The sequence below is a fragment of the Eucyclogobius newberryi genome, unplaced genomic scaffold, assembly GCF_026437365.1.
Source record: "Eucyclogobius newberryi isolate DKJ021-1_F unplaced genomic scaffold, fEucNew1.0.hap1 SCAF_1, whole genome shotgun sequence".
Taxonomy (NCBI): domain Eukaryota; kingdom Metazoa; phylum Chordata; class Actinopteri; order Gobiiformes; family Gobiidae; genus Eucyclogobius; species Eucyclogobius newberryi.
Window position 1 is genome coordinate 18,010,537 of NW_027315723.1, and position 20,475 is coordinate 18,031,011.

Sequence of the window (20,475 nt, forward strand, 5' to 3'; positions counted from 1 at the left end):
GTTGTTGTCAATAAGATAAACATCATGTACAGTGAACAGCATATGCACACAATGAAATATGTCATGCTCAGGGCCATTACAAATTGACAATATTCAGGCGAGACTAAAAAAAGGATGTTTTGTTTATTTTTGGTCCTCTAGTGTAAGTTCTTAAGCCCTGACAGTGTTAAGCTTTCTAATGATGCATCACACTTGCATGTGGGCTGTAAGATCCTCTTTTAATAAGCAATGCCATTTGGGTATGTCCAACCATTGTGCACAGGGCGAAAATAGGTGGGTGGTAACAGGTTAAAAAAACACTTCGTTCACCTGCAGAGGGCAGTAGCAGGAGCTAAATCTGGTGCAGATCATCTTTTCTCTTGAAGATGAATGATTTTGTCCATTGTCCCTGACAAATAAAACTAAACTAAACTAAGCATTCTGAGTCCGGCTGTGATGAGCACTGATCCAAACTCAAGCGAACTCGGTCTGTGTCATCATCGCTGCCTCTACTCCTTCACCGTGGCAGGGTTTGGCAGCGTCACACTGGCATCATTTTAGCCTAACAAGCCGTGCTGTGTGTGTGTTGGAGTGTGTGTGTGTGTGTGTGTGTGTGTTGGAGGTATGCCGCTGCGCACAGTTGCTTTTGGGGCTTCCGAGTGCACTTTGAACGACAGAGAAACGGCCTTCTCCGCTGTGTTAATGAGCGCTTTCAGTTAAGTCCTCAAGAATGTACAGTAGGCTCCAATTTGTTCCGCCAGAACCGCCCACTCCTATGTTTTCAGCATGTTACACAACAGTATTGAGCTTTTATTTAAGTTGTATTCGTCGCTTATCTTTTAGCAATACCGTAAACATTTTATCTAAAGTAAATGATACGCAATAACTTCCTTTACTTTCTTCCTTTTTCAGTCTAAATTAGCAGTGATTTTGCCTCGGTTTTGTCTTTTTGTTGAACTTTTTTGTTTGTTTGACATATTTATTTCATTCGACATGCCATTGTTTTTATTGCCAGAAAATAAATACCGTATTTTCCAAACCATAAGTTGCACCTTTTTTCATAGTTTTGGCCAGGGTGCGACTTATACTTCTATTTATACTTATATACTCCGGAGCGACTTATATGTGATATTATTTGTTATTTTCACACTTGCAACTGCATTTCATTCTCCAGTGCAACTTATTTATGTTTTTTTCTTCTCTATTATGCATTTTCTGGCTGGTGCGACTTATAATCCAGAAAATATGGTACATGCATTTGAAAAGAACTACCTCTGACCTGTGCTTGTTTCCACAGAGATGTATAAGATTAATGCCATACTCTGGAACATTTAAATAGGACATTATTAGGCCCGAGCGCCACAAGCTGGCGAGAGGCCTATTAATCTCGTAAGGCCGTGCGAAGCACGGCTGCGAAAGTGCGCACGTAGTGCGCACAAAATCGAGCGCGAAGCGCTCGCCCACTTCCAAACACTCACTAACGCACTCCTCCACTCATGCACGCCCCGTGCATACTAATTAGTTGTAGGAAAATGGAACATTACCGTTGTAAACGGGCGAAGCCCGTGCAAAAGTTCGCACTAAACGAGCACTTTACATTGGGATGACGACCGCGAAGCGGTCGTCATCCCCATATAAAGCACTCATTTGCGCTAAGTAGCTCACGAATACGTTCCCCATCTCTTGCATGTTCCGTGCATATAAGCATGTAAGGCAAAAATTGAACATTATTACTGTATAGAGGGCCAAAAACACAAAGTGGGCGGAGCCCACTCAAAATTATCGAAAGTACCCGTCAGTGACCAGGGACCCACACCATGAGGTAGGAAAGCGCGAGCGCTTTCCGAAAATGTATAGTTTATGATATTTGAAAAATGGGAAACATTGTTTTCGCATCGGAATATTATTCTTTCTTCTCGGGACCAACCCCCCTATTTTTCACCCAGTGAACATTGACGAAAAGTCACAAAAATGTTCACACCTCTAAAAATCGTGCCTCTCTACATTCTGGCTATTTCCCTTTTCTAAAATAAAAAAATTGGCGCGTCAGCGCCCCCAAATGTACCAAAAATGCATTGAGAGATGGGAAATGACCCAAAAAAAATCTGATCGTAGAATCATGAAATTTGGCGCCGAGGTAGATGGTGACAAGAGAAGTAAAAAATATTATTACGGCAACGCCGTCCGCCCAACCAAATGTCGGCCATATTGCTTCAAAAATGGCTAAACATGACTTCGGAGTTTTTCCAAACGTCGTACTTTTACGAACTCCTCCCAGGGCGTTGGCCCTAAAAAGCTGAAATTTGGTGAAAATGCTACTGAGGAGTGGGACATCAAAAGTTATCCAAATTACATTGATACCTCTCACGGTCTCTGAGCGGCGAAGCCGCAAACTGTAGCTAGAATTTCAGAAATCTCCCATATTTAAAATTTCTGCCGTTTGCGCAGATAAAGTCCGAATTGCGTCAAATTAGAATCAGTTGTTAAACTCTTTGCCCTAAACCTACTTGAAGTGAAATAAATTCATTTGGCGCCACAGCGCCCCCTACAGATTTTATATGGAGGTTAAATGTTTAGTTTTGCGAAATTATATGAAATTTGACACACAACTCAATTTTAGCATCCCCATCAAAAAAGTCAATGAGACCCATGTCATAATTGTTATGGCGTTGCCGTAACGATGACCGAAACCTTTCATGTTATTCCAATGGGGAAATCGCCAGAACATGTTTACACTTTAGACTTTCACAAACTCCTCCCAGGGCGTCAGCCCTATTAACCTGAAATTTGGTGAGACTCATCTTCAGGGGTGGACCATCAAAAGTTATCCACATTTTCATTCAAAGAGTCACGGTGTCTGTGCGGCAAAGCCGCACATTTTGCCAAGAATTCAAAATAAAATAGCTTTTTGATGGTAAAACAAAGGGGAGAAGATGTGACAGCGTCACAGATTCAGCAGTAGGCGTAATAAAAGGACAATTGGGGCGCGTTAGCGCCCCCTCCTCTTGCGGCGTGGCGGCGGTGTGGCGGCGGCGTGGCGAGGGCCGATCATTGCCGCTTGCGGCTATATTTATTATTATTATTATTAATAATAATAATAATAATAATAATAATAATAACAATGTATGTATTTATTATAATGAATGTATTTATTTGTATTTAATTTATTTGATTTCATGTATTTTATGTGTTTTATTTATTTCATTCTATTTTATCTATTTTATTTTATTTTTTATTATATTTATTTTATTTATTTATAATTATTATTTTTATTATTAATATTATTATTTTTTACAATCCTTTAACCATGTTTCAGTGGTGTTTTTACCACTATCAGCTCACTCACAGTTGTGTTTTCTTTGATTATCCCGCTGGAAATATGAAAATGGGGAAAATGTCACTATGAAGAGACATTTTTGCTGTTTTGAACCGAAAACCGATGGACCACCGTCTATTACTGAGCCATTTCACCTCAAAGTTGCGTTTTACAACGATGGAAAATGTAAACGGCGGTGTCGTTGTGTCACAGTTCAATATCAAGTTCCGGAAAAACAGCTTCAAATGTGTGTCTTGCGGCCAGTGTTGTGCGCTCCCCTCCCCAGCCGCTTCCTCCTCCTGCAACACAGGCTCCTCCCCCTCCACCTCCTCCTCCTCCGTGATGGATGACGTGATCTGATGGAGCGGCGCCGGATCCATAGCCGCCGCTCTCGTTTACAATAACAGCGCGGGCCGTTGCGTTCCCCGGCGTGATCGATAGTACGCCCTGACAAACGCTGATGTCATAATGTGGGCGTGTGTGTGTGTGTGTGTGGGGGGGCGTCGGCACACGGAGGGGGGGCACGCTCGGGGTGCAACGGGGTAAGAAGTCGGGGAGAGAGACGAACAGCCGGACTCAGGGATTTGTGATAGCAATCTTTCTGACGAGAATAACGATTGGGATTTGTTTTTCGGAATCCGCGGTTTATAATGAAGATTCTGCGGCACATTTTAATTGTACGGGATCGTTAAGAGTTGAGAGTAGACTGAAATAAATAAAACGGAATTGAAAGCTAAATTGGAGATGTATTAGTTGTTTGCACGGGACGTTCTAGAACTGGTTGATGCCCATCGACTCTATGGGAGATTCACTGTTTTTGGAAGAAATGTCCAAATTTATGATCCACAAATGTTGGAATTCACAATAATGTGTTTTGAATTGGCTCCACAAACTCGTCTTATTGATCTAATGGCTTTAGGTCTTTAGTTTTGAAAAGTGCTACTACTTTCTGAAGCCCTTGTTTAGTCCTGGTTTGAGTCCAGTTTTGCCCAGATGTAAACCTGGTTTTGACCTGGTTTTGTCCTGGTTTGGTCCTGGTTTAAACCTGGTTTAGACTTGGTTTAGACGTGGTTTAGTCTGGTTTAGTCCCAGTTTAGACCTGGTTGAGTCCTGGTTTAGACCTGGTTTAGTCCTGGTTTAAACCTGGTTTAGACTTGGTTTAGACCTGGTTTAGTCCTGGTTTAGTCCCAGTTTAGACCTGGTTGAGTCCTGGTTTAAACCTGGTTTAGACTTGGTTTAGACCTGGTTTAGTCCTGGTTTAGTCCTGGTTTAGTCCCAGTTTAGTCCTGGTTGAGTCCTGGTTTAGACCTGGTTTAGTCCTGGTTTAAACCTGGTTTAGACTTGGTTTAGACCTGGTTTAGTCCTGGTTTAGTCCCAGTTTAGACCTGGTTGAGTCCTGGTTTAGGCGGTGTGCGTCAGTGTGCGTCAGTCCACCCGCTCAAGCGGTGGTCGTCCCGCGCTCCCCCGAGCTCCGTCTGAGGACATTAAACCCGCCGCGACAACGAGCCTCAGCTGCTCCGCTTTTCTCCACCTTCATTTGTTTGTCAAATTTAGAACGTCTCCGGTTGCCAAGACGGCCCCCTCTGCCGGCCCCCTCTGCTACTCGGCCCCTCCAGCGCCCGCCGACGAGCCTCGCTTTTAGCCAAATCCAATTTAATCTGAACTGGCGCGAGTGGATAAAGCTGTCTGCGTGGTCGGGTCTGGGCACTCCATCGGGGACACTCACTCGCACACGAGCACATAACGGGCTCTCAGCGTCAGCGTTAGCGTGCTGCGCGGACGGAACACGAGTCCAGCAAACAAACTATATCATCCAATCCGCTTCATTTATACGGCATATTTCATAAACGTTTCAATAGAGCTGCTTTAGATTAACTTGATAAGGGAAGATGATTCTCCGTTGTTTCTCCGAATGTGCTTTGTTTGTTTGTTTGAGGGAGATAAAGGACACTTCAACCACCCCACACACAGAAACATTTAAGGAGAGAAACAGCTACTTTGTGATGATCAGTGATAAATATGAGTGATTAGCTTTCATTGTCCCCGCTCGGTTTGGACCTTCGCTGGATGTTGTTGGTGTAGCTGAAGTGTTCCTATTGCTTACCTGGTTTTCTACAACTCATTTTCTCTTCTATTTTATGTCTAATCTAAATGTTTAATAGAGTTGTAAACCTTCATATTTGTTATTAAACTGCACCACATCTATAGCTCCACTGGTGCGCTTAAAAATGATAATGAAACCGAGAAAATACTTACAAATTGGGCTGAGATTGAGTCACATGAAATAGTTAAATCCCGTATTTTCCACTTTTTTCATAGTTTTGACCGGGGTGCAACTTATATAGATATTATTCATTATTTTCACACTGACAACCACTAGAGGACGCTCTAGGCTCTAAGCGACGCAGAAGAAGAATCTGCACTTCCTCTTCCTCTGGAGTTTGTGGAGTTGTTTAGAAGTGACACAGAGGAAGAAGAATTCAATGGATTTAGTGATTTGGGGTAAAACTGATGCTTTGGTAAACTTGTTAGCATGTTCTTTATGCTATAGTTATCTGAATAACTGTTCATATGTTACGTTAACATACCAGACACTTACCACAGTTCTGTCTGTGCCTCATGTAGCTGAAGGTGTAGCTGAAGCAGCGTTTTATGTCTTTACCGCAAACAGCAAAACAACAAACAAACAAACAAACAAACAGAGTGCCATCATCGGACAACACTGCAAACCTTCATTAGAGCTCACCCGCTTTGGAAAAATGTCTAATTGGAATTTTCTGTGACAAAAACGGCGTCCAAATCTAATCACATTTTTGAGTGAAATTGCTGTGAATTGTTTGGCTGGATTTATGCACGACAAACATGTCGTGTTATGCAAATTACCGTCTTGTTTCAACCATTTTCATTGGTGGGTGAATGGCACGATACTCGCAGTCAGTTTAGCTTCAAGGTGCACGACTTTATTATCGTTCTGGTTTCTTTGCAAACTTAGAAGTAAATGAGTAAAAAAGGAATTCATGTGAGGCTACCCCAAATAAATTGTCTGTTAGCTGTAACCCGAGTCAACATTTTTCATCTGGCTCGGTCGGTAGGCAAATTCTTATTTTTTTTACTTTGAAGGCAAAAAAAAAGATCCAAATTTTGCCATTTTTTGACTCGGAGTGACCACCAGGGGTCAGGCTATAACAGTCAATGACGGAAAACGTCTCTATCAACCCGATCGGGAGACTAAAGCTCACGATTTTAATATATTTTAATCAACCTTTTGTACGCCGCTATCCTTTATTTTGGTAGCTAAGGCGAGCGGGGGGAACATGCGGGGGACACGGGCGCCGCCATGTTTGTTGTGATGACGCTGCTGGGCGTGTTTCAATCCCAGAATGCATTTGCGTAAGTCAAATTTCACACCCTGACAGAGAAACACATGTCCTATGGAGACTTTAGTGGCGCCGATAGAGGCAAACCAACTTGTCTTAAGCATTATGACGATTTCTATGCGCGCTCTGTCTTGTTACACACGCATGTGGAGGACTGAAATTGAAGACGCACATGTGTTGCGCGAAAGACACGTTTATTAGTGTGATAAAAAATATTCAACTCAGCGGTTTAGGAAAGTCCGGTCGGTGAGTCGGGGAAATAATTGAAAAATAAAAGATTTTGACGTTTTCTCAACAAAATGCTTTTTTTTCTAGTCGGCTAGTTTCATAGCGGGTCGGTCGTGTTACGGCAAACAGACATATTATTTTGCCTAGCCTGAATACAAGTTGCAAATATTCATAGTAAGAACTTAGATTATGTCTTCTTAAATTAAAAAAGACTAAAAATGACCACAAAAAGAGACAGAAACGACAAGTGTAATCGATTAATGATTAACCGATTACAGGGGTGTCCAAACTTTTTTCACTGAGGGACGCATTTTGAAACTTATATGGAGCAAAGGGCCACAAACAACCCGACAATGTCAAATTTGAAAAGTGATTAATTTGAAGTTTTGCATTTGACATCGTTTTGATGCCTCCACACCTTCCGTAAGACTTGGAACATTATTATTAGGTTGCTATAACATCAAAATTCTTGAATTTTTCCAATTTTACAGTAAAATTACTTCTATTTGTTGGTTGGGCCAACTTAGCAAGAAGCCGGAGGGCCAACAAAAATTGGTCTAAGGGCCGCATTTGGCCCCGGAGCTGCAATTTGGACATGCCTGGCTGAAACAATGGAATAAAGTGATATTTTTGTCCTTTTGAGGTTCATTTTGTGCAACACTCGAACATCAAACAACACATTTACAGTCACATGTTAGCACAGGTCTGATGCATTCATGTAGAGATGCTAAAACAACAACTTTGAGACATCAATTCTTTGTCAAAATTGCCCACTCTTTCATTTAAGGTATCTAAAAGTTGCTGAGAGCTTCAATTAAAATACCTCATTCCTCCCGTCACCGTTTAAAAATCGGGTTCCGCCGTCGTTTCAAAACACAAATGTAAAAATGTTAAAATGCCTGAATCTCTCTAAATCTACTCCAAACGAGATCTGTCGGCTGAGTTTACACTTACTCTGCGTTTAAAACTATTCCGCGACGACGGCAGCAGCTCATCGTAGCATCTGCTCTCGGCTTAATGTCGCCTCCGTGTGCGAAACAAAACGATAAAAACGTCGCCGAATGCGTCCCGGGGTCTTTGGAAAGTGACTGAGCTCAAACTCCGTAACCCGGCAGCTGCTGTTGATGCCTTTTCCCAGCGTTTCATTATAATCAACAGATACTACGTTAACGGAAGAATATTGCGCGTTTTAGCAGATGTAATTGTGATTAATTCCCGACGTGCTCCAGATGCGAGAAGAACTTTTGTCATCGTTATTTGGGACGATTCGGGAAAAAACACGGCGGCTGCTTTTATATCGAGATTTGTAGGACGCAGATGCAAAATGAAACATGTTAAAACATTATTCCCTGATCAAAAACGTAGCTGGAGTTGCGTTTAGCTTCTTTCAGGCTTGGCTCATCCATTGTGTTTGCGAGGTCCTCTTGTCCAGTGTTTCACCCGCGAGCCGTAGGGCAACGTGATAGGTTTATAGTTGTTATTGATATTATTTAGCGGCTGTGTAAAGTAATACACTGTCACTATTTGTTCTTGTAGCTCTTTACTATACTTACTTACTAATTTACTATAAGTTGACATGGTTTGCGTTCTTGTGGCTTTAGTTGACTTTTAAACATGCTTTTGGTGTTAGCATATCCCTTTTCCAAACTTAAAATAACAACGCTGTAAATGTACTCTGTTTTTGCCACGGTTTTTACGCGTTTATCTCTAAAACATAAATCAACGAAGCCATTAGGCAACGTGACCACGCCACTAATAGAGCCATACATATTGGTTATGAACACAATTTGGCCACAGAAACGCTCGGACGTAATGGGTTTAAGACTTAAAAACGGTACGAGTTTCTGATCTGTCACGTAACAATCGCGACAGAGCGAGTTTGTCATCAGGATTAATGAACCGAGTGTCATTTAGCGTGATCTCGAGGTGATTCAAACTCTGCGTCGCCGCCCCCCATCGCGCAGCCGAGCGTCGGGCTTCAAACGCGACTGTCGAACGCACACATCTATCGGCGTTTTACCCGACGCACGGACGGACCGGCCAAAAAACCCGAGCCGCCGCGCTGTAAATCCCAGTACTCGTGTAACACTTCTGAGGCTTAGTTACGACGCGCCTGGATCTAACGGCCGTCTGAAGTATTCAAAGCTCGGCCGATCTTCTTCTGCGTCTTTTATCTTCCACCTGTCAGCGCGCCGACGACTCACTCCGAGCGCCGGCGCCAAAAAACCCCCCGAACCCGGCCGCAAGTCTCATTAGGCGCACATCTGCTCAGAAGAAGACGCTAATGTTTATGGAGGAGGCGAAAACGTAAAAACGGCGGAGAAGTAAGCGACGGTGGTTTTGGAAAGGACTCTAGGCACCAGCAGGAGGCCGGTCCATGTTTAGTCCTGACTCTGGCACCAGCAGGAGACCGGTCCATGTTTAGTCCTGACTCTGGCACCAGGAGGAGGCCGGTCCATGTTTAGTCCTGACTCTGGCACCAGCAGGAGGCCGGTCCATGTTTAGTCCTGACTCTGGCACCAGCAGGAGGCCGGTCCATGTTTAGTCCTGACTCTGGCACCAGCAGGAGACCGGTCCATGTTTAGTCCTGACTCTGGCACCAGGAGGAGGCCGGTCCATGCTTAGTCCTGACTCTGGCACCAACAGGAGGCCGGTCCATGTTTAGTCCTGACTCTGGGCATCAGCAGGAGGCCGGTCCATGTTTAGTCCTGACTCTGGCACCAGCAGGAGGCCGGTCCATGTTTAGTCCTGACTCTGGCACCGGCAGGAGGCCGGCCCATGTTTAGTCCTGACTCTGGCACCGGCAGGAGGCCGGCCCATGTTTAGTCCTGACTCTGGCACCAGCAGGAGGCCGGTCCATGTTTAGTCCTGACTCTGGCACCAGCAGGAGGCCGGTCCATGTTTAGTCCTGACTCTGGCACCAGCAGGAGGCCGGTCCATGTTTAGTCTTGACTCTGGCACCAGCAGGAGGCCGGTCCATGTTTAGTCCTGACTCTGGCACCAGCAGGAGGCCGGTCCATGTTTAGTCCTGACTCTGGGCACCAGCAGGAGGCCGGTCCATGTTTAGTCCTGACTCTGGCACCAGCAGGAGGCCGGTCCATGTTTAGTCCTGACTCTGGCACCAGCAGGAGGCCGGTCCATGTTTAGTCATGACTCTGGCACCAGCAGGAGGCCGGTCCAAGATGGTTCATATGGCACTAACATGTCCGATATGTACTTTGGTGCAGTGTAGCTTTTCCGGTGGACAAAAAAACGTGTAAAAAACGAGGAAGACGGTGGAAAAGAATGATCTCGGTCGTAAATTCATCGTCGTTATTTCAAGCACAACCTGTAGATTTATCCAGATTTATTTGTAGGATTCGGTCGTGTTTTGTGATTCCCTGAGCTGCTGTTTCCGATTAAAAAATGTGTAACGATTTTATTTGAATTGTGTTGACAGCGGAGGAGCGTCGCCGTGTCAAAAACCTTCAAATCGGGAAGAAAACCTTTGCCTGGAACACGGTCGATCATCTTTAACGATGTTTTTGGATCCGTGTTTTTAAAAGCGACTGTGTTTTAATTGAATCGTTTCTGTAATTGATTGGCGCAGTAGTTGTAATGACAATTATAATCTCGTGGTCGTTTGCCAATCACTTCTTGAGCCATGTCTTTTAAACCACTTTTATTTTCATTTAAATACGACGCGATTTTGTGTTTAGTTGATGTCGACTTGAGTTTTTTAAATTTTGATTTGTACTCTCTGGTCATTTTGTGTTCTGTTCTGGAATAAAATAAATACATTAAATACAATAAATACATACAACAAAATGAATAAAATGAATAAAATGAAATAGTATTTAAATAATTTGGTGAAAATGATTGACACTATTATTAACACTTCAAAACTAATATTCTACCTCGTAACATAATGATGAAAACCGTGAATTTGTAAACCCACTCGTCCTTAGAATTGCGTTCGGATTCTTGTTCATAGATTATATTTTTCGGGACTTTTACCCGTTCAAAAGAAGTCATTTTCTGTTTTGTGAATGGTTCGTTGCTTTGCTAGATTTCACTCTCAGAAACCCACAATACGGATAAACGCCATTATTTTATTTTATATCATTGAGCGCTAAAACCCATGAACTGCGCGAGCACTTTGTCCTGCCGTCGCCCTGGAGACCTGTTTGCTTCAGCTTTTTTTTTATTTTAAGTGGCATCCTTGTGCGGAGGTCGGTTACACCAGGCCCATCGCTCGCGCTCTTATCCGCCCCCTGTGGACTTCAGACCGCCGCATTCATCTCCAAACAGAAAAGGAAGTGAGTGAAGTGAGCGCGGACGAGCAGCTCACTTTGGGAAACCGTGCTTTAAAAAAAGTAACGTTTGTTCGCATGAATGAGGCGAACTGCAAGGGCAAGTTTAGAAGTGGTTCACCGAGAAAAGGGATTTCCAGAGGCAGAAAATCGTTTGGATTAAGAATATTTTATCTTGATTTAAACTTTGCCTTGTAAAGTGTTTTGATAAAATAATAATAAAATAACAATAATAATGCATCAAAAACAGTCAAATTTACTGCATTTCAAGATTGAGATGAATTTCAAAGATGATGTGCATTAGTTTAGATTGACTTGATTTATTGATGTTTTATTATTATTTTTTGACCAATTTCTCTGTATTTACTATGTCGACATATTTTGCGTTCTTGTGGCTGTAATTGACTTTAAAACATGCTTTTGGCGTTAGTATGTCCATTTTTCAAACTTAAATCAACATCACTTTAAATGTACTTTTACCACGTTTTTTTTTTTGCGTTTATCTCTGTAATCATAAATCAACAAAGCCATTAGGCAACGTGACCAAGACACTGATAGACCCATACATATTTTCGTTCTGAACACAGTTTGACCACAGAAACGCTCAGACGTAATGGGTTAAAGATTTAAAAACAGTACAGGTTTTCTGATCTGTCGCGTCACAATCCGTGGGGAAATTGAAACTGATTTTCTGAGGCTTGTCATCAGGATTAATGAACCAAGTGTCATTTATTGTGATCTCGAGGTGATTAAAACTCAAAAGCCCTGTAACGACTGAGCTTTTTTGACGTGTTTGTTCTTATTTTTTATCTTTCCAATCCTCACGCAAGTATTTCAAGTCAAAGTCGACCAAAACAATATGAAACATGTCGAACAAACTGCAAAAAAAATGTGCTGATGTCGACGAACGTGGCGCTTTTAGCTAATTCCGAGCGTGCGGCTCGGCGCTTGAACCCCGGCACGGGAAGCGGCGTCTCCTTGAACGCCGAAAAGCTCCGCCCTCTCCTGATTTCTGCCGCGTTCTCGTTTTTTCCTTCTCCTTCTTCCCACCAATAATTAGTCGTGGTCCTCTTCATCATATCTGCATCCGCTCTCCAAACCGCCTCATCCAAAGAGCTCTCCAGTAATCACGGCGACGCCACAGAAGAAGAAGAAAAAGAAGAAGAAGCGCGAGAGAGGGAGAGGAGCAGATGCTGAAGGGGGCGGGGTCAGGGTGGGGAAAGGGGGTCTCACAGCCCCATAAAACTGCACAAAATTTTGAGTTTTCAAATCCCATTTTTCGTTCACTTTTTAATGTCTACAGCCAGTTTTACAGTTTTTTAGAGTTAAATGAGGCTCTTTTTTAGCGTTAAATTTCAGTCTTTTATATGATATTTCTGATGCTGATGAAATTAACGCTGAAACCCATTGCCGTCGCCATAGCAACCGATTGAATTGAGTTGAAACTCTGGGTTGCTGAATACGAGGAAACGGCCTTGATAACTTTTCATTTTGCGCTTATATATAAAACATTTACAGGACATAGAAGTGCAATTAGTCACAGTCGAGGAACAAACTGTTTTTATTTTTGCTGAAGTGAAAAGGGAATTTGTGTCTTCAACTTAACTATGTTTTTCATGGTCTCGTTATGGATTATCAGTTTATATCCAAGTTTGATCGGTATTTCATGCAGTTTTTGTCACAAAGTGGCTCTGATTCTGGGACATTTTTAATGCTGCAATTTATGAGACGTTTTCAAATGCATGTGACGTTAGTTCAGAAGATAATTTTATAGTTTGCCTTGTGGTTTGTAATTTAAAAGCAGCTAATACATAAGACATAAAACAAATTTACAAAATAACATGCGGCCTTAATTTGGAAATGAACAATTTTAAACACTTTGGACTCGCTGGAACAATTTTTTTATGTCGGAATTTTGTAGAAAAAGGTTTTGTCTTGTTTTTTCGAGTCCAGATGATACAACTGAACCTCTTTCTACAATGGAACACTCCTGGACGAATGAGAGATTACACTGACATGTCGTAATTTTGTTAAGTTGATGTTTATTTCTATGATTTATTTATTCTTTCCCTCTCTGACCGGCTTTTGTTGTGTTCAGTATTTGTTGTTCATTAGACTTATACCTCTGTAAACTGAAATAAACAAAAAATAAAATAAAACTAGCCGATAAACTGGAATTGCCTGCGTTTCGGAGTGTGTTTTTAGGGGTCTGAAAGTGCCCATTAAGCTTTTATTCATACTCAGATACATGCTATTTCTAAACTAGAGGAAGAAACATAATTCTGAAACTGTCACTCTTTTGTTTTCACAGCGCCCCCTAGTGTGCGGATTATCCACTCAGGACATGCGTGTAATGTGGACGAGGAGCGGCACACAGAGAGAGTCTACACCATCCGAGAAGGAGAGACTCTGGAGCTCACGTGTCTGGTCACCGGGCATCCAAGACCCCAGGTAAGACCGCCTCACACGGCCCACGTTTGGTCCTGGTTTAGTCCTGGTTCAGTCCAGGTTTGGTCCCAGTTCAGTCCCAATTTAGTCCTGGTTTAGTCCTGGTTTAGTTATGGTTCAGTCCTGGTTTAGTCCAGATTTAGTCCTGATTTGGTCCTGGTTTGGTCATGTTTTGGTCCTGGTTTAGTCCTGGTTTGGTCCTGGTTTAGTCCTGGTTTGGTCCTGGTTTAGTCCTGGTTTTGTCCTGGTTTGGTCCTGGTTTGGTCATGTTTTGGTCCTGGTTTAGTCATGTTTTAGTCCTGGTTTAGTCCTGGTTTGGTCTTGGTTTGGTCATGTTTTGGTCCTGGTTTAGTCATGTTTTAGTCCTGGTTTAGTCCTGGTTTGGTCTTGGTTTGGTCCTGGTTTAGTCCCAGTTCCAAAGCAGCGTGTGTGTTAAAGGGGAGTTGGATTAGTCTGGCGTTAAAGACATATTCTGCAAAATCAACTTATATGAGCTTTTCATCGTGTTAAAACACTGTTTACTCATTAGTTTACTCAAAGTCCTGTATGTTTGAGTCATCCTGTCCTATCCCCGCCCATTTCCCTGTACTTATTACGTCACTTCCTGTCATTTTTCTACTGATTTTTCAATGTTGTCTCCACAAATACAGTAAAACTATAATTTATATTTACAACAGGTATAAATACACAAAATAAAGTCAAAATTGGAAAATTGGAAAAACTTGCAATTCAAGGATTAGATTAAAAAGACATATTTAAATGTATTTAGTCCAGTTTTTCCCTCTGACACGCTGTTTCCTCTGTGAAACATTGAACTTCTCGAGGCCAATTTACAGAAGTTCTTTGCTCACTTGAACTTTTATCTCGACCGTCTGCTGTTTTGTCTGCTCGTCTTTAAGTGCGCGGGGCGTTAAAAGCGGCTTAAAAGTCTAATCCGTTAATTATTGATGTTTGCGTTGTGCACCTGCTCGTGTGCAGCAAACAACAAAAGCCTGTGAAGCTCTAATGAGGACGCGGATACTAAACAGGCCCAACATCTGTCAAAACAAAATGTACGGAGCAGCGCCGAGCCCGGGCCGTGTCAGCGCACCCGGGAGAACGCCGCTGCTAACTGATCCCGGCTAATTATGGAAGCCTTTTGTTTCAGAATGAGCTACTTTTGTTCATTTGTGCCTACTGCACCTAAAAGACTAAAATGGTGGTCGTGATTGTGTGGTTTATTCTGCAACGAAAGGAAACGCTTCCCAAACGTCAGAGTTTTGTTTAAGGTATAAAGCTCGCTGGAAGATCCAGTTTGTTTTGTCTTCAAAGATTACTACAGATATAAGACATTTAAAAAAAGAAAATACGTGTTCATACGTATTGTCTGGTGGTTCACAGACAATACGTATGATTGTTCACATTAGGGTATCGAAATAGTATCGAAATATTAAGGCAAGGCAAGTTTGTTTGTCGAGCACGATTCGTACACAAAGGTAAAAACAACAGGAATAAAATGCTTTAAAGTCACAACAAAGTTCAGGAATCACAAAAACCTTCATTTCTATTTATTCAATTTAACAATTTTGCTGACATGAATCACACATTTCATCCGTGCTTCGAGATCCGCGTGACATACGACTCCGGGACGTCTTTTAGATTAGTTCTTTCCCATGTTTGAGCGTCCCTAGATCTGCCGCTGGACACGTCTGTGCTGAGCGTATGGATCTTTTACCACGACTTTTATCACTGTGACCTGCTTTATCAAATCAAACGTTATGAATGATGAATACAAGATTAAAACTTTTTGGAGGAAAGTCTGAGCAGAAAAGACTTGAAAACAATGTCATGATTATATTTTTTTTAGTCATTACGATTATATTGTGACCTAAATAATCCCGATTATCGATTAAACTTATAACCACCACCAAAGCGGTCAGCGGCCCAGGGGTCAGGGGTGTTTTTGCATTTGTAAAAGTCGGTAAACAAAAGAGTAATGTTAATCAATGTACCGTTCTCTTCTGCTGCCCTTTTGAGGCTTGTGTTCACCTGTTTGACAGAGATTGACCGTAGGCGCGGCAACAGGAGGCCTCACTCTGACGACCAAGATTCTGAAATATCAAGCTGGTCTCATATACGTCATAAGGATACGTCATAAGGCGCTGGTACAGCTGGCAGCCCGGTGTAAATGCTCTCTTCTTTCTCACACTTATTGTGCTTTATCTCCTATATTTTGTAAATATAGTTAGTATATTTTTTCTATTTTACTGTACGATAGGGACACGCGCTGGAATAGTTTTTTTAATTCAACTGTTTTTGACTTTTTTCAGCTGGATTTGAGCGTTTTTCGTTGCGTTCGTTGTGTTGTTGTGACGTGAGCTAGCTCCGAGCGAGCCCACCAGCCCCCCCCCGCGCCCTCCGGCCGCGCTAAAGTACGGCGTGTCGTCGGTACACGTTAAACAGGAAGTCGGTTCCCGCCGTAGTCATGGGTAACGTGAGGTCCCTTCAAAATAAAATGACGGAAATAGCGAGCCTCATGCGGTCCCAGAGGATTTATAGCGACAGCAGCGTCTTGATTTTCACAGAGACCTGGTTAACAGCAGAAATGCCAGACTCTATTGTAGGTTTGGACAATTTTCATCTGCTGCAGACGGACAGAACGAGAGAATCCGGGAAGAAAAGAGGTGGAGGTCTGGCGGTGTATGTGAACACGAGCTGGTCCAAACCCGAACACTGCACAGTGAAGGAGCAGCTATGTAACAGGGATATTGAACTATTGGCTATTGGCATGAGGCCATATTATCTGCCCCGGGAGTTCTCACATGTGATTTTGATCGCAGTCTATGTGGCCCCGTCTGCCAATGCTGAAGATGCTTGTGAAGCACTGCTCTCCTGCACTTGTAGGCTGCAAACACAGCATCCACAGGCTCTCTTCCTCATCTCTGGTGACTTTAACCACGCTTCTCCCTCTTCTGTTCTACCAACATACACCCAGTATGTTACCTGCCCCACCAGAGACAACAGAACATTGGACTTGTTTTTTGCCAACACCAAGGAGGCTTATTCTTCTTCCCCCCTCCCTCCCCTGGGCAGCTCGGACCACAATCTGAGGCCTGTGTATGAACCCATCGTGCGCAGGCAGCCTGTGGTGTCCCGTGAGGTGAGGATGTGGTCTGCTGAGAGCGAGGAGGCTCTGAGGATCTGCTTCAGCACCACTGTCTGGACTGAACTCTATGGCCCACATGGGAAGGACATCAACAGCATCACAGAGTGCATCACGGACTACATCAACTTCTGTTTTGAGAACATTGTTCCCTCCCGGACGGTGCGGTGTTTTCCAAACAACAAGCCATGGATTAACCGTGAACTGAAGGCTCTGCTGAAGGAGAAGAAGAGAGCCTTCAGGTCAGGGAACAAGGAGGAGCTGAGGACTGTGCAGAAGGAGCTGAGGAGGAAGATCAGGCAGGCTGAGGCCGGCTACAAGAGGAGGATGGAGGAGCAGCTGCAGCAAATGAACATTCAGGGAGTGTGGAGGAGCCTGAAAACCATCTCGGGCTTCAAAATCCCCCCTGCCCAGACAGAGGGGGATCTACAGTGGGTGAATGATTTAAATGCTCACTTCTTGAGATTTGATCGGTCACCCGCCCCTCCCCCTGCACAGCTGCATGCTCCCTCTTCCACAGCTGGACAATGCCCTGCATCTGTTCCTCTTCACTTCTCTGCCCCGGACCATCAGCTCCCCACTTCGCCTGGACTCACCCATCCCCCCAGCACACAGTCCCCCTGCCAACCACTGACTGTCACAGCAGCACAGGTGAGGAGTGAGCTGAAGAGGATTAAAGTGAGGAAGGCAGCAGGACCTGACGGCATCAGCCCCAGGCTCCTTAAGTCCTGCACAGATGAACTGTGTGGAGTTATGGAGCATGTCTTCAACATGAGCCTGAAGCTGAGGGTGGTACCACAGGTCTGGAAGACCTCCTGTCTGGTACCTGTGCCTAAGACACCGCGCCCCAAAGACCTCAACAGCTTCAGGCCAGTGGCTCTCACGTCCCACCTGATGAAGACACTGGAGCGGCTAGTCCTGGACCACCTCCGCTCCACCGTGAGCTCAGCCATGGACCCGCTGCAGTTTGCATATTGGTCTGGCGTCGGAGTGAAGGACGCCGTCATCTCCCTGCTGCACCGCTCTCTCTCTCACCTGGAAAAGCCTGGCAGCTCTGTGAGGATCCTGTTCTTCGATCTTTCCAGCGCCTTCAACACCATCCAGCCGCTGCTCCTGAGGGACAAGCTGGAGACGGCTGGTGTGGAGTATGACCTGGCAGAGTGGATCCTGGACTACCTCACAGACCGACCCCAGTTTGTGAGAGCCCGGAACTGTGTGTCTGACACTCGGACCTGCAGTGTGGGGGCGCCCCAGGGCACTGTCCTCGTGCCCTTTCTCTTCACCCTTTACACTGCAGACTTCAGACACAACACGGACAGCTGTGTCCTGCAGAAGTTCTCTGACGACTCTGCCATCATCGGACTCATCACGGACGACGATGACGCGGAGTACAGAGGACTGGCGCAGGACTTTGTGGACTGGTGTCAGCGGAACCACCTCCTCATCAACGCAGGGAAGACCAAGGAGATGGTGGTGGATTTCCACAGACGCCACCCCACTGCCCCCTCACCAGTGAACATCCAGGGACGGGACATTGAGAGAGTGAACTCATACAAGTACCTGGGTGTTCATCTGAACCACAAACTGGACTGGACTCATAACACAGACGCACTGTACAGGAAGAGCCAGAGTCGGCTCTACCTCCTGAGGAGACTCAGGTCTTTTGGAGTGACAGGGCCACTCCTGAAGACCTTCTACGACTCTGTGGTGGCATCGGCTCCTGTAGGTGTGGCCTGCTGGAGCAGCAGCATCACAGAGAGGGAGAGGAAGAGGCTGGACAGAGTCATCAAGAAGTCCAGCTCCGTCCTGGGCTGTGCTCTGGACTCGGTGCAGGAGGTGGGGGACAGGAGGGTCCTGGCTAGATTCACATCTATGCTGGACCATGAGTGTCACCCCCTGTAGGACACTCTCTCCGCTGTGGAGAGCAGCTTCAGTGAGAGACTGATCCACCCTCGATGTGTGAAGGAAAGGTTCCGTAGGTCTTTCCTTCTGCTGCTGTCAGACTTTATAACAAAAACTGTTAGTACTGAACACTCGCAATACTGACCTAACCTAATACTGATGTGCAATTCTGTCATATGTGCAATTGCTGTGAAATTCATGTGCAATCTATGTGCTGTCGTGACACATATTCATGTGCAATTACTGTCGGGATCACATGCAATGGTATTTATTTATTTATTTTGTCTATGGGAGTTTTTATTTATTTATAGGAGATCTTCTACTGAAAGTGTTTTTCAGACTTCCTATAAGTGATCTGTTCTTCTGTATCTACCTTTGTATCTACCTGCGTTGCACCAATGAAATTTCCCCATGTGGGACAATAAAGGAATATCTTATCTTATCTTATCTTATATACTAAATCAAACCTCGTCTTTTAGTCGTACGCCGTTTCTTAGTTTCGTCTTCGTCCTTGTCTCACTGTGAGGTCTACGTCCCACGACTTTGAGCTACGACTCAACATTTCCCCCTTGATCATAAACATTTTGTCACAGAACGGTCAAAATTGTGCACACTTGACACTTTGAACAGTTGCAGAGGACCTAAACTTTGGACGATGTAACTTAAGCACTCTGACACCAAGAATACATGTCTTTTTTGAGCAATAACAACACACATTATTGATACATTATCCATATGTTTAATTCCATGCTGTAGAACGTTCTGGTGCACCTTTAACTAGAGGGATTATACTTTTTTGCTGCGCGGAAAACTTGATGAGAAACAGGGAAACGCCAACACAGTGCCAAGGTCCACTGTTACCCTCAATTTACTGAATCACACCTGAAAACCCGAATATTAGAGGCGGCGCCCCGATGTAGGCCTTTGGACCGTGCCGCGTTGCCATTTGAAACCCACGTCGCCAAAACAAGCCTGTTTATTAACCTTCGTATCCGCTCCATCTCAAACGTCGAAATGGCAGACGCGAATTTACCGCCGAGCTCATTTAGATTTACAAATGTCAGGCTGCGGCGCGTTACCTGGCGCGCCTGATCCATCCGAGCGTTCGCGCGCAGGTTAACCTTTTGAGCAGGCACTCGCTGTTGTTTCCTATTTGCTTGATAACACAAATTACCCAGAATTCTCGACGCGGCGCCCGGCTCATTTGCATTAATTAATATAATCCTCGCTTTGATCGATGGACACGGCTATTAGTTTGCACACGTCCCCTTGTTGGGCCGGGGCAAAGAAGCTCTATCGATTTGAATATTTCAATTTGAGAGCAGGGGTGTTAGCCAAAGGTTTCAACATGAATTATCTGATTAAAAAACCTAACAAAAAACTAGTAAAAAACAATTAAAAAGGGGGGAATTATTTACATTTGGATTTATCGTTGTCTAGAAAACACCAGCGTAGCCTCAGTAAAAGTGTTCAGCATTTTGTATTTTTTTGCAGGACAGTTTTGGAGCTCTTGGATGGCGTCGGGCCCCTGAGCAGCCTGTGAACCTAGTTGTTTTTAGATCCTCCCTCACATGTGACGAGGAGCTGTTATGTGTTTTCTCTACATTTCCGTGACATGGTCCTTTTCTCAGCGTTAAAATAAACTTCAGATAAACAATAGAGAACATTAAAGGTCTAAAATGCTGTGATGCCATTGTCAGCTCTGTGAGGTATTTATACTATATTTGAGCTATATTCCATGGTATAAACCTGTAAATCATTAAAGTTCTTACCCCTGGAACCTGACCAGCC

General features: G+C 44.0%; 1 protein-coding gene across 1 annotated transcript in view; it reads left to right on the top strand.

The window, feature by feature from the left end:
* Positions 1–20,475, top strand: part of LOC140354755 (MAM domain-containing glycosylphosphatidylinositol anchor protein 2-like) — a 191,967-nt gene that overhangs the window by 96,681 nt on the left and 74,811 nt on the right. Inside the window, exon 2 of the mRNA XM_072439988.1 lies at positions 13,504–13,643. Coding sequence (XP_072296089.1) covers positions 13,504–13,643 — 140 coding nt within the window. The remainder of the gene's footprint in view (positions 1–13,503; positions 13,644–20,475) is intronic.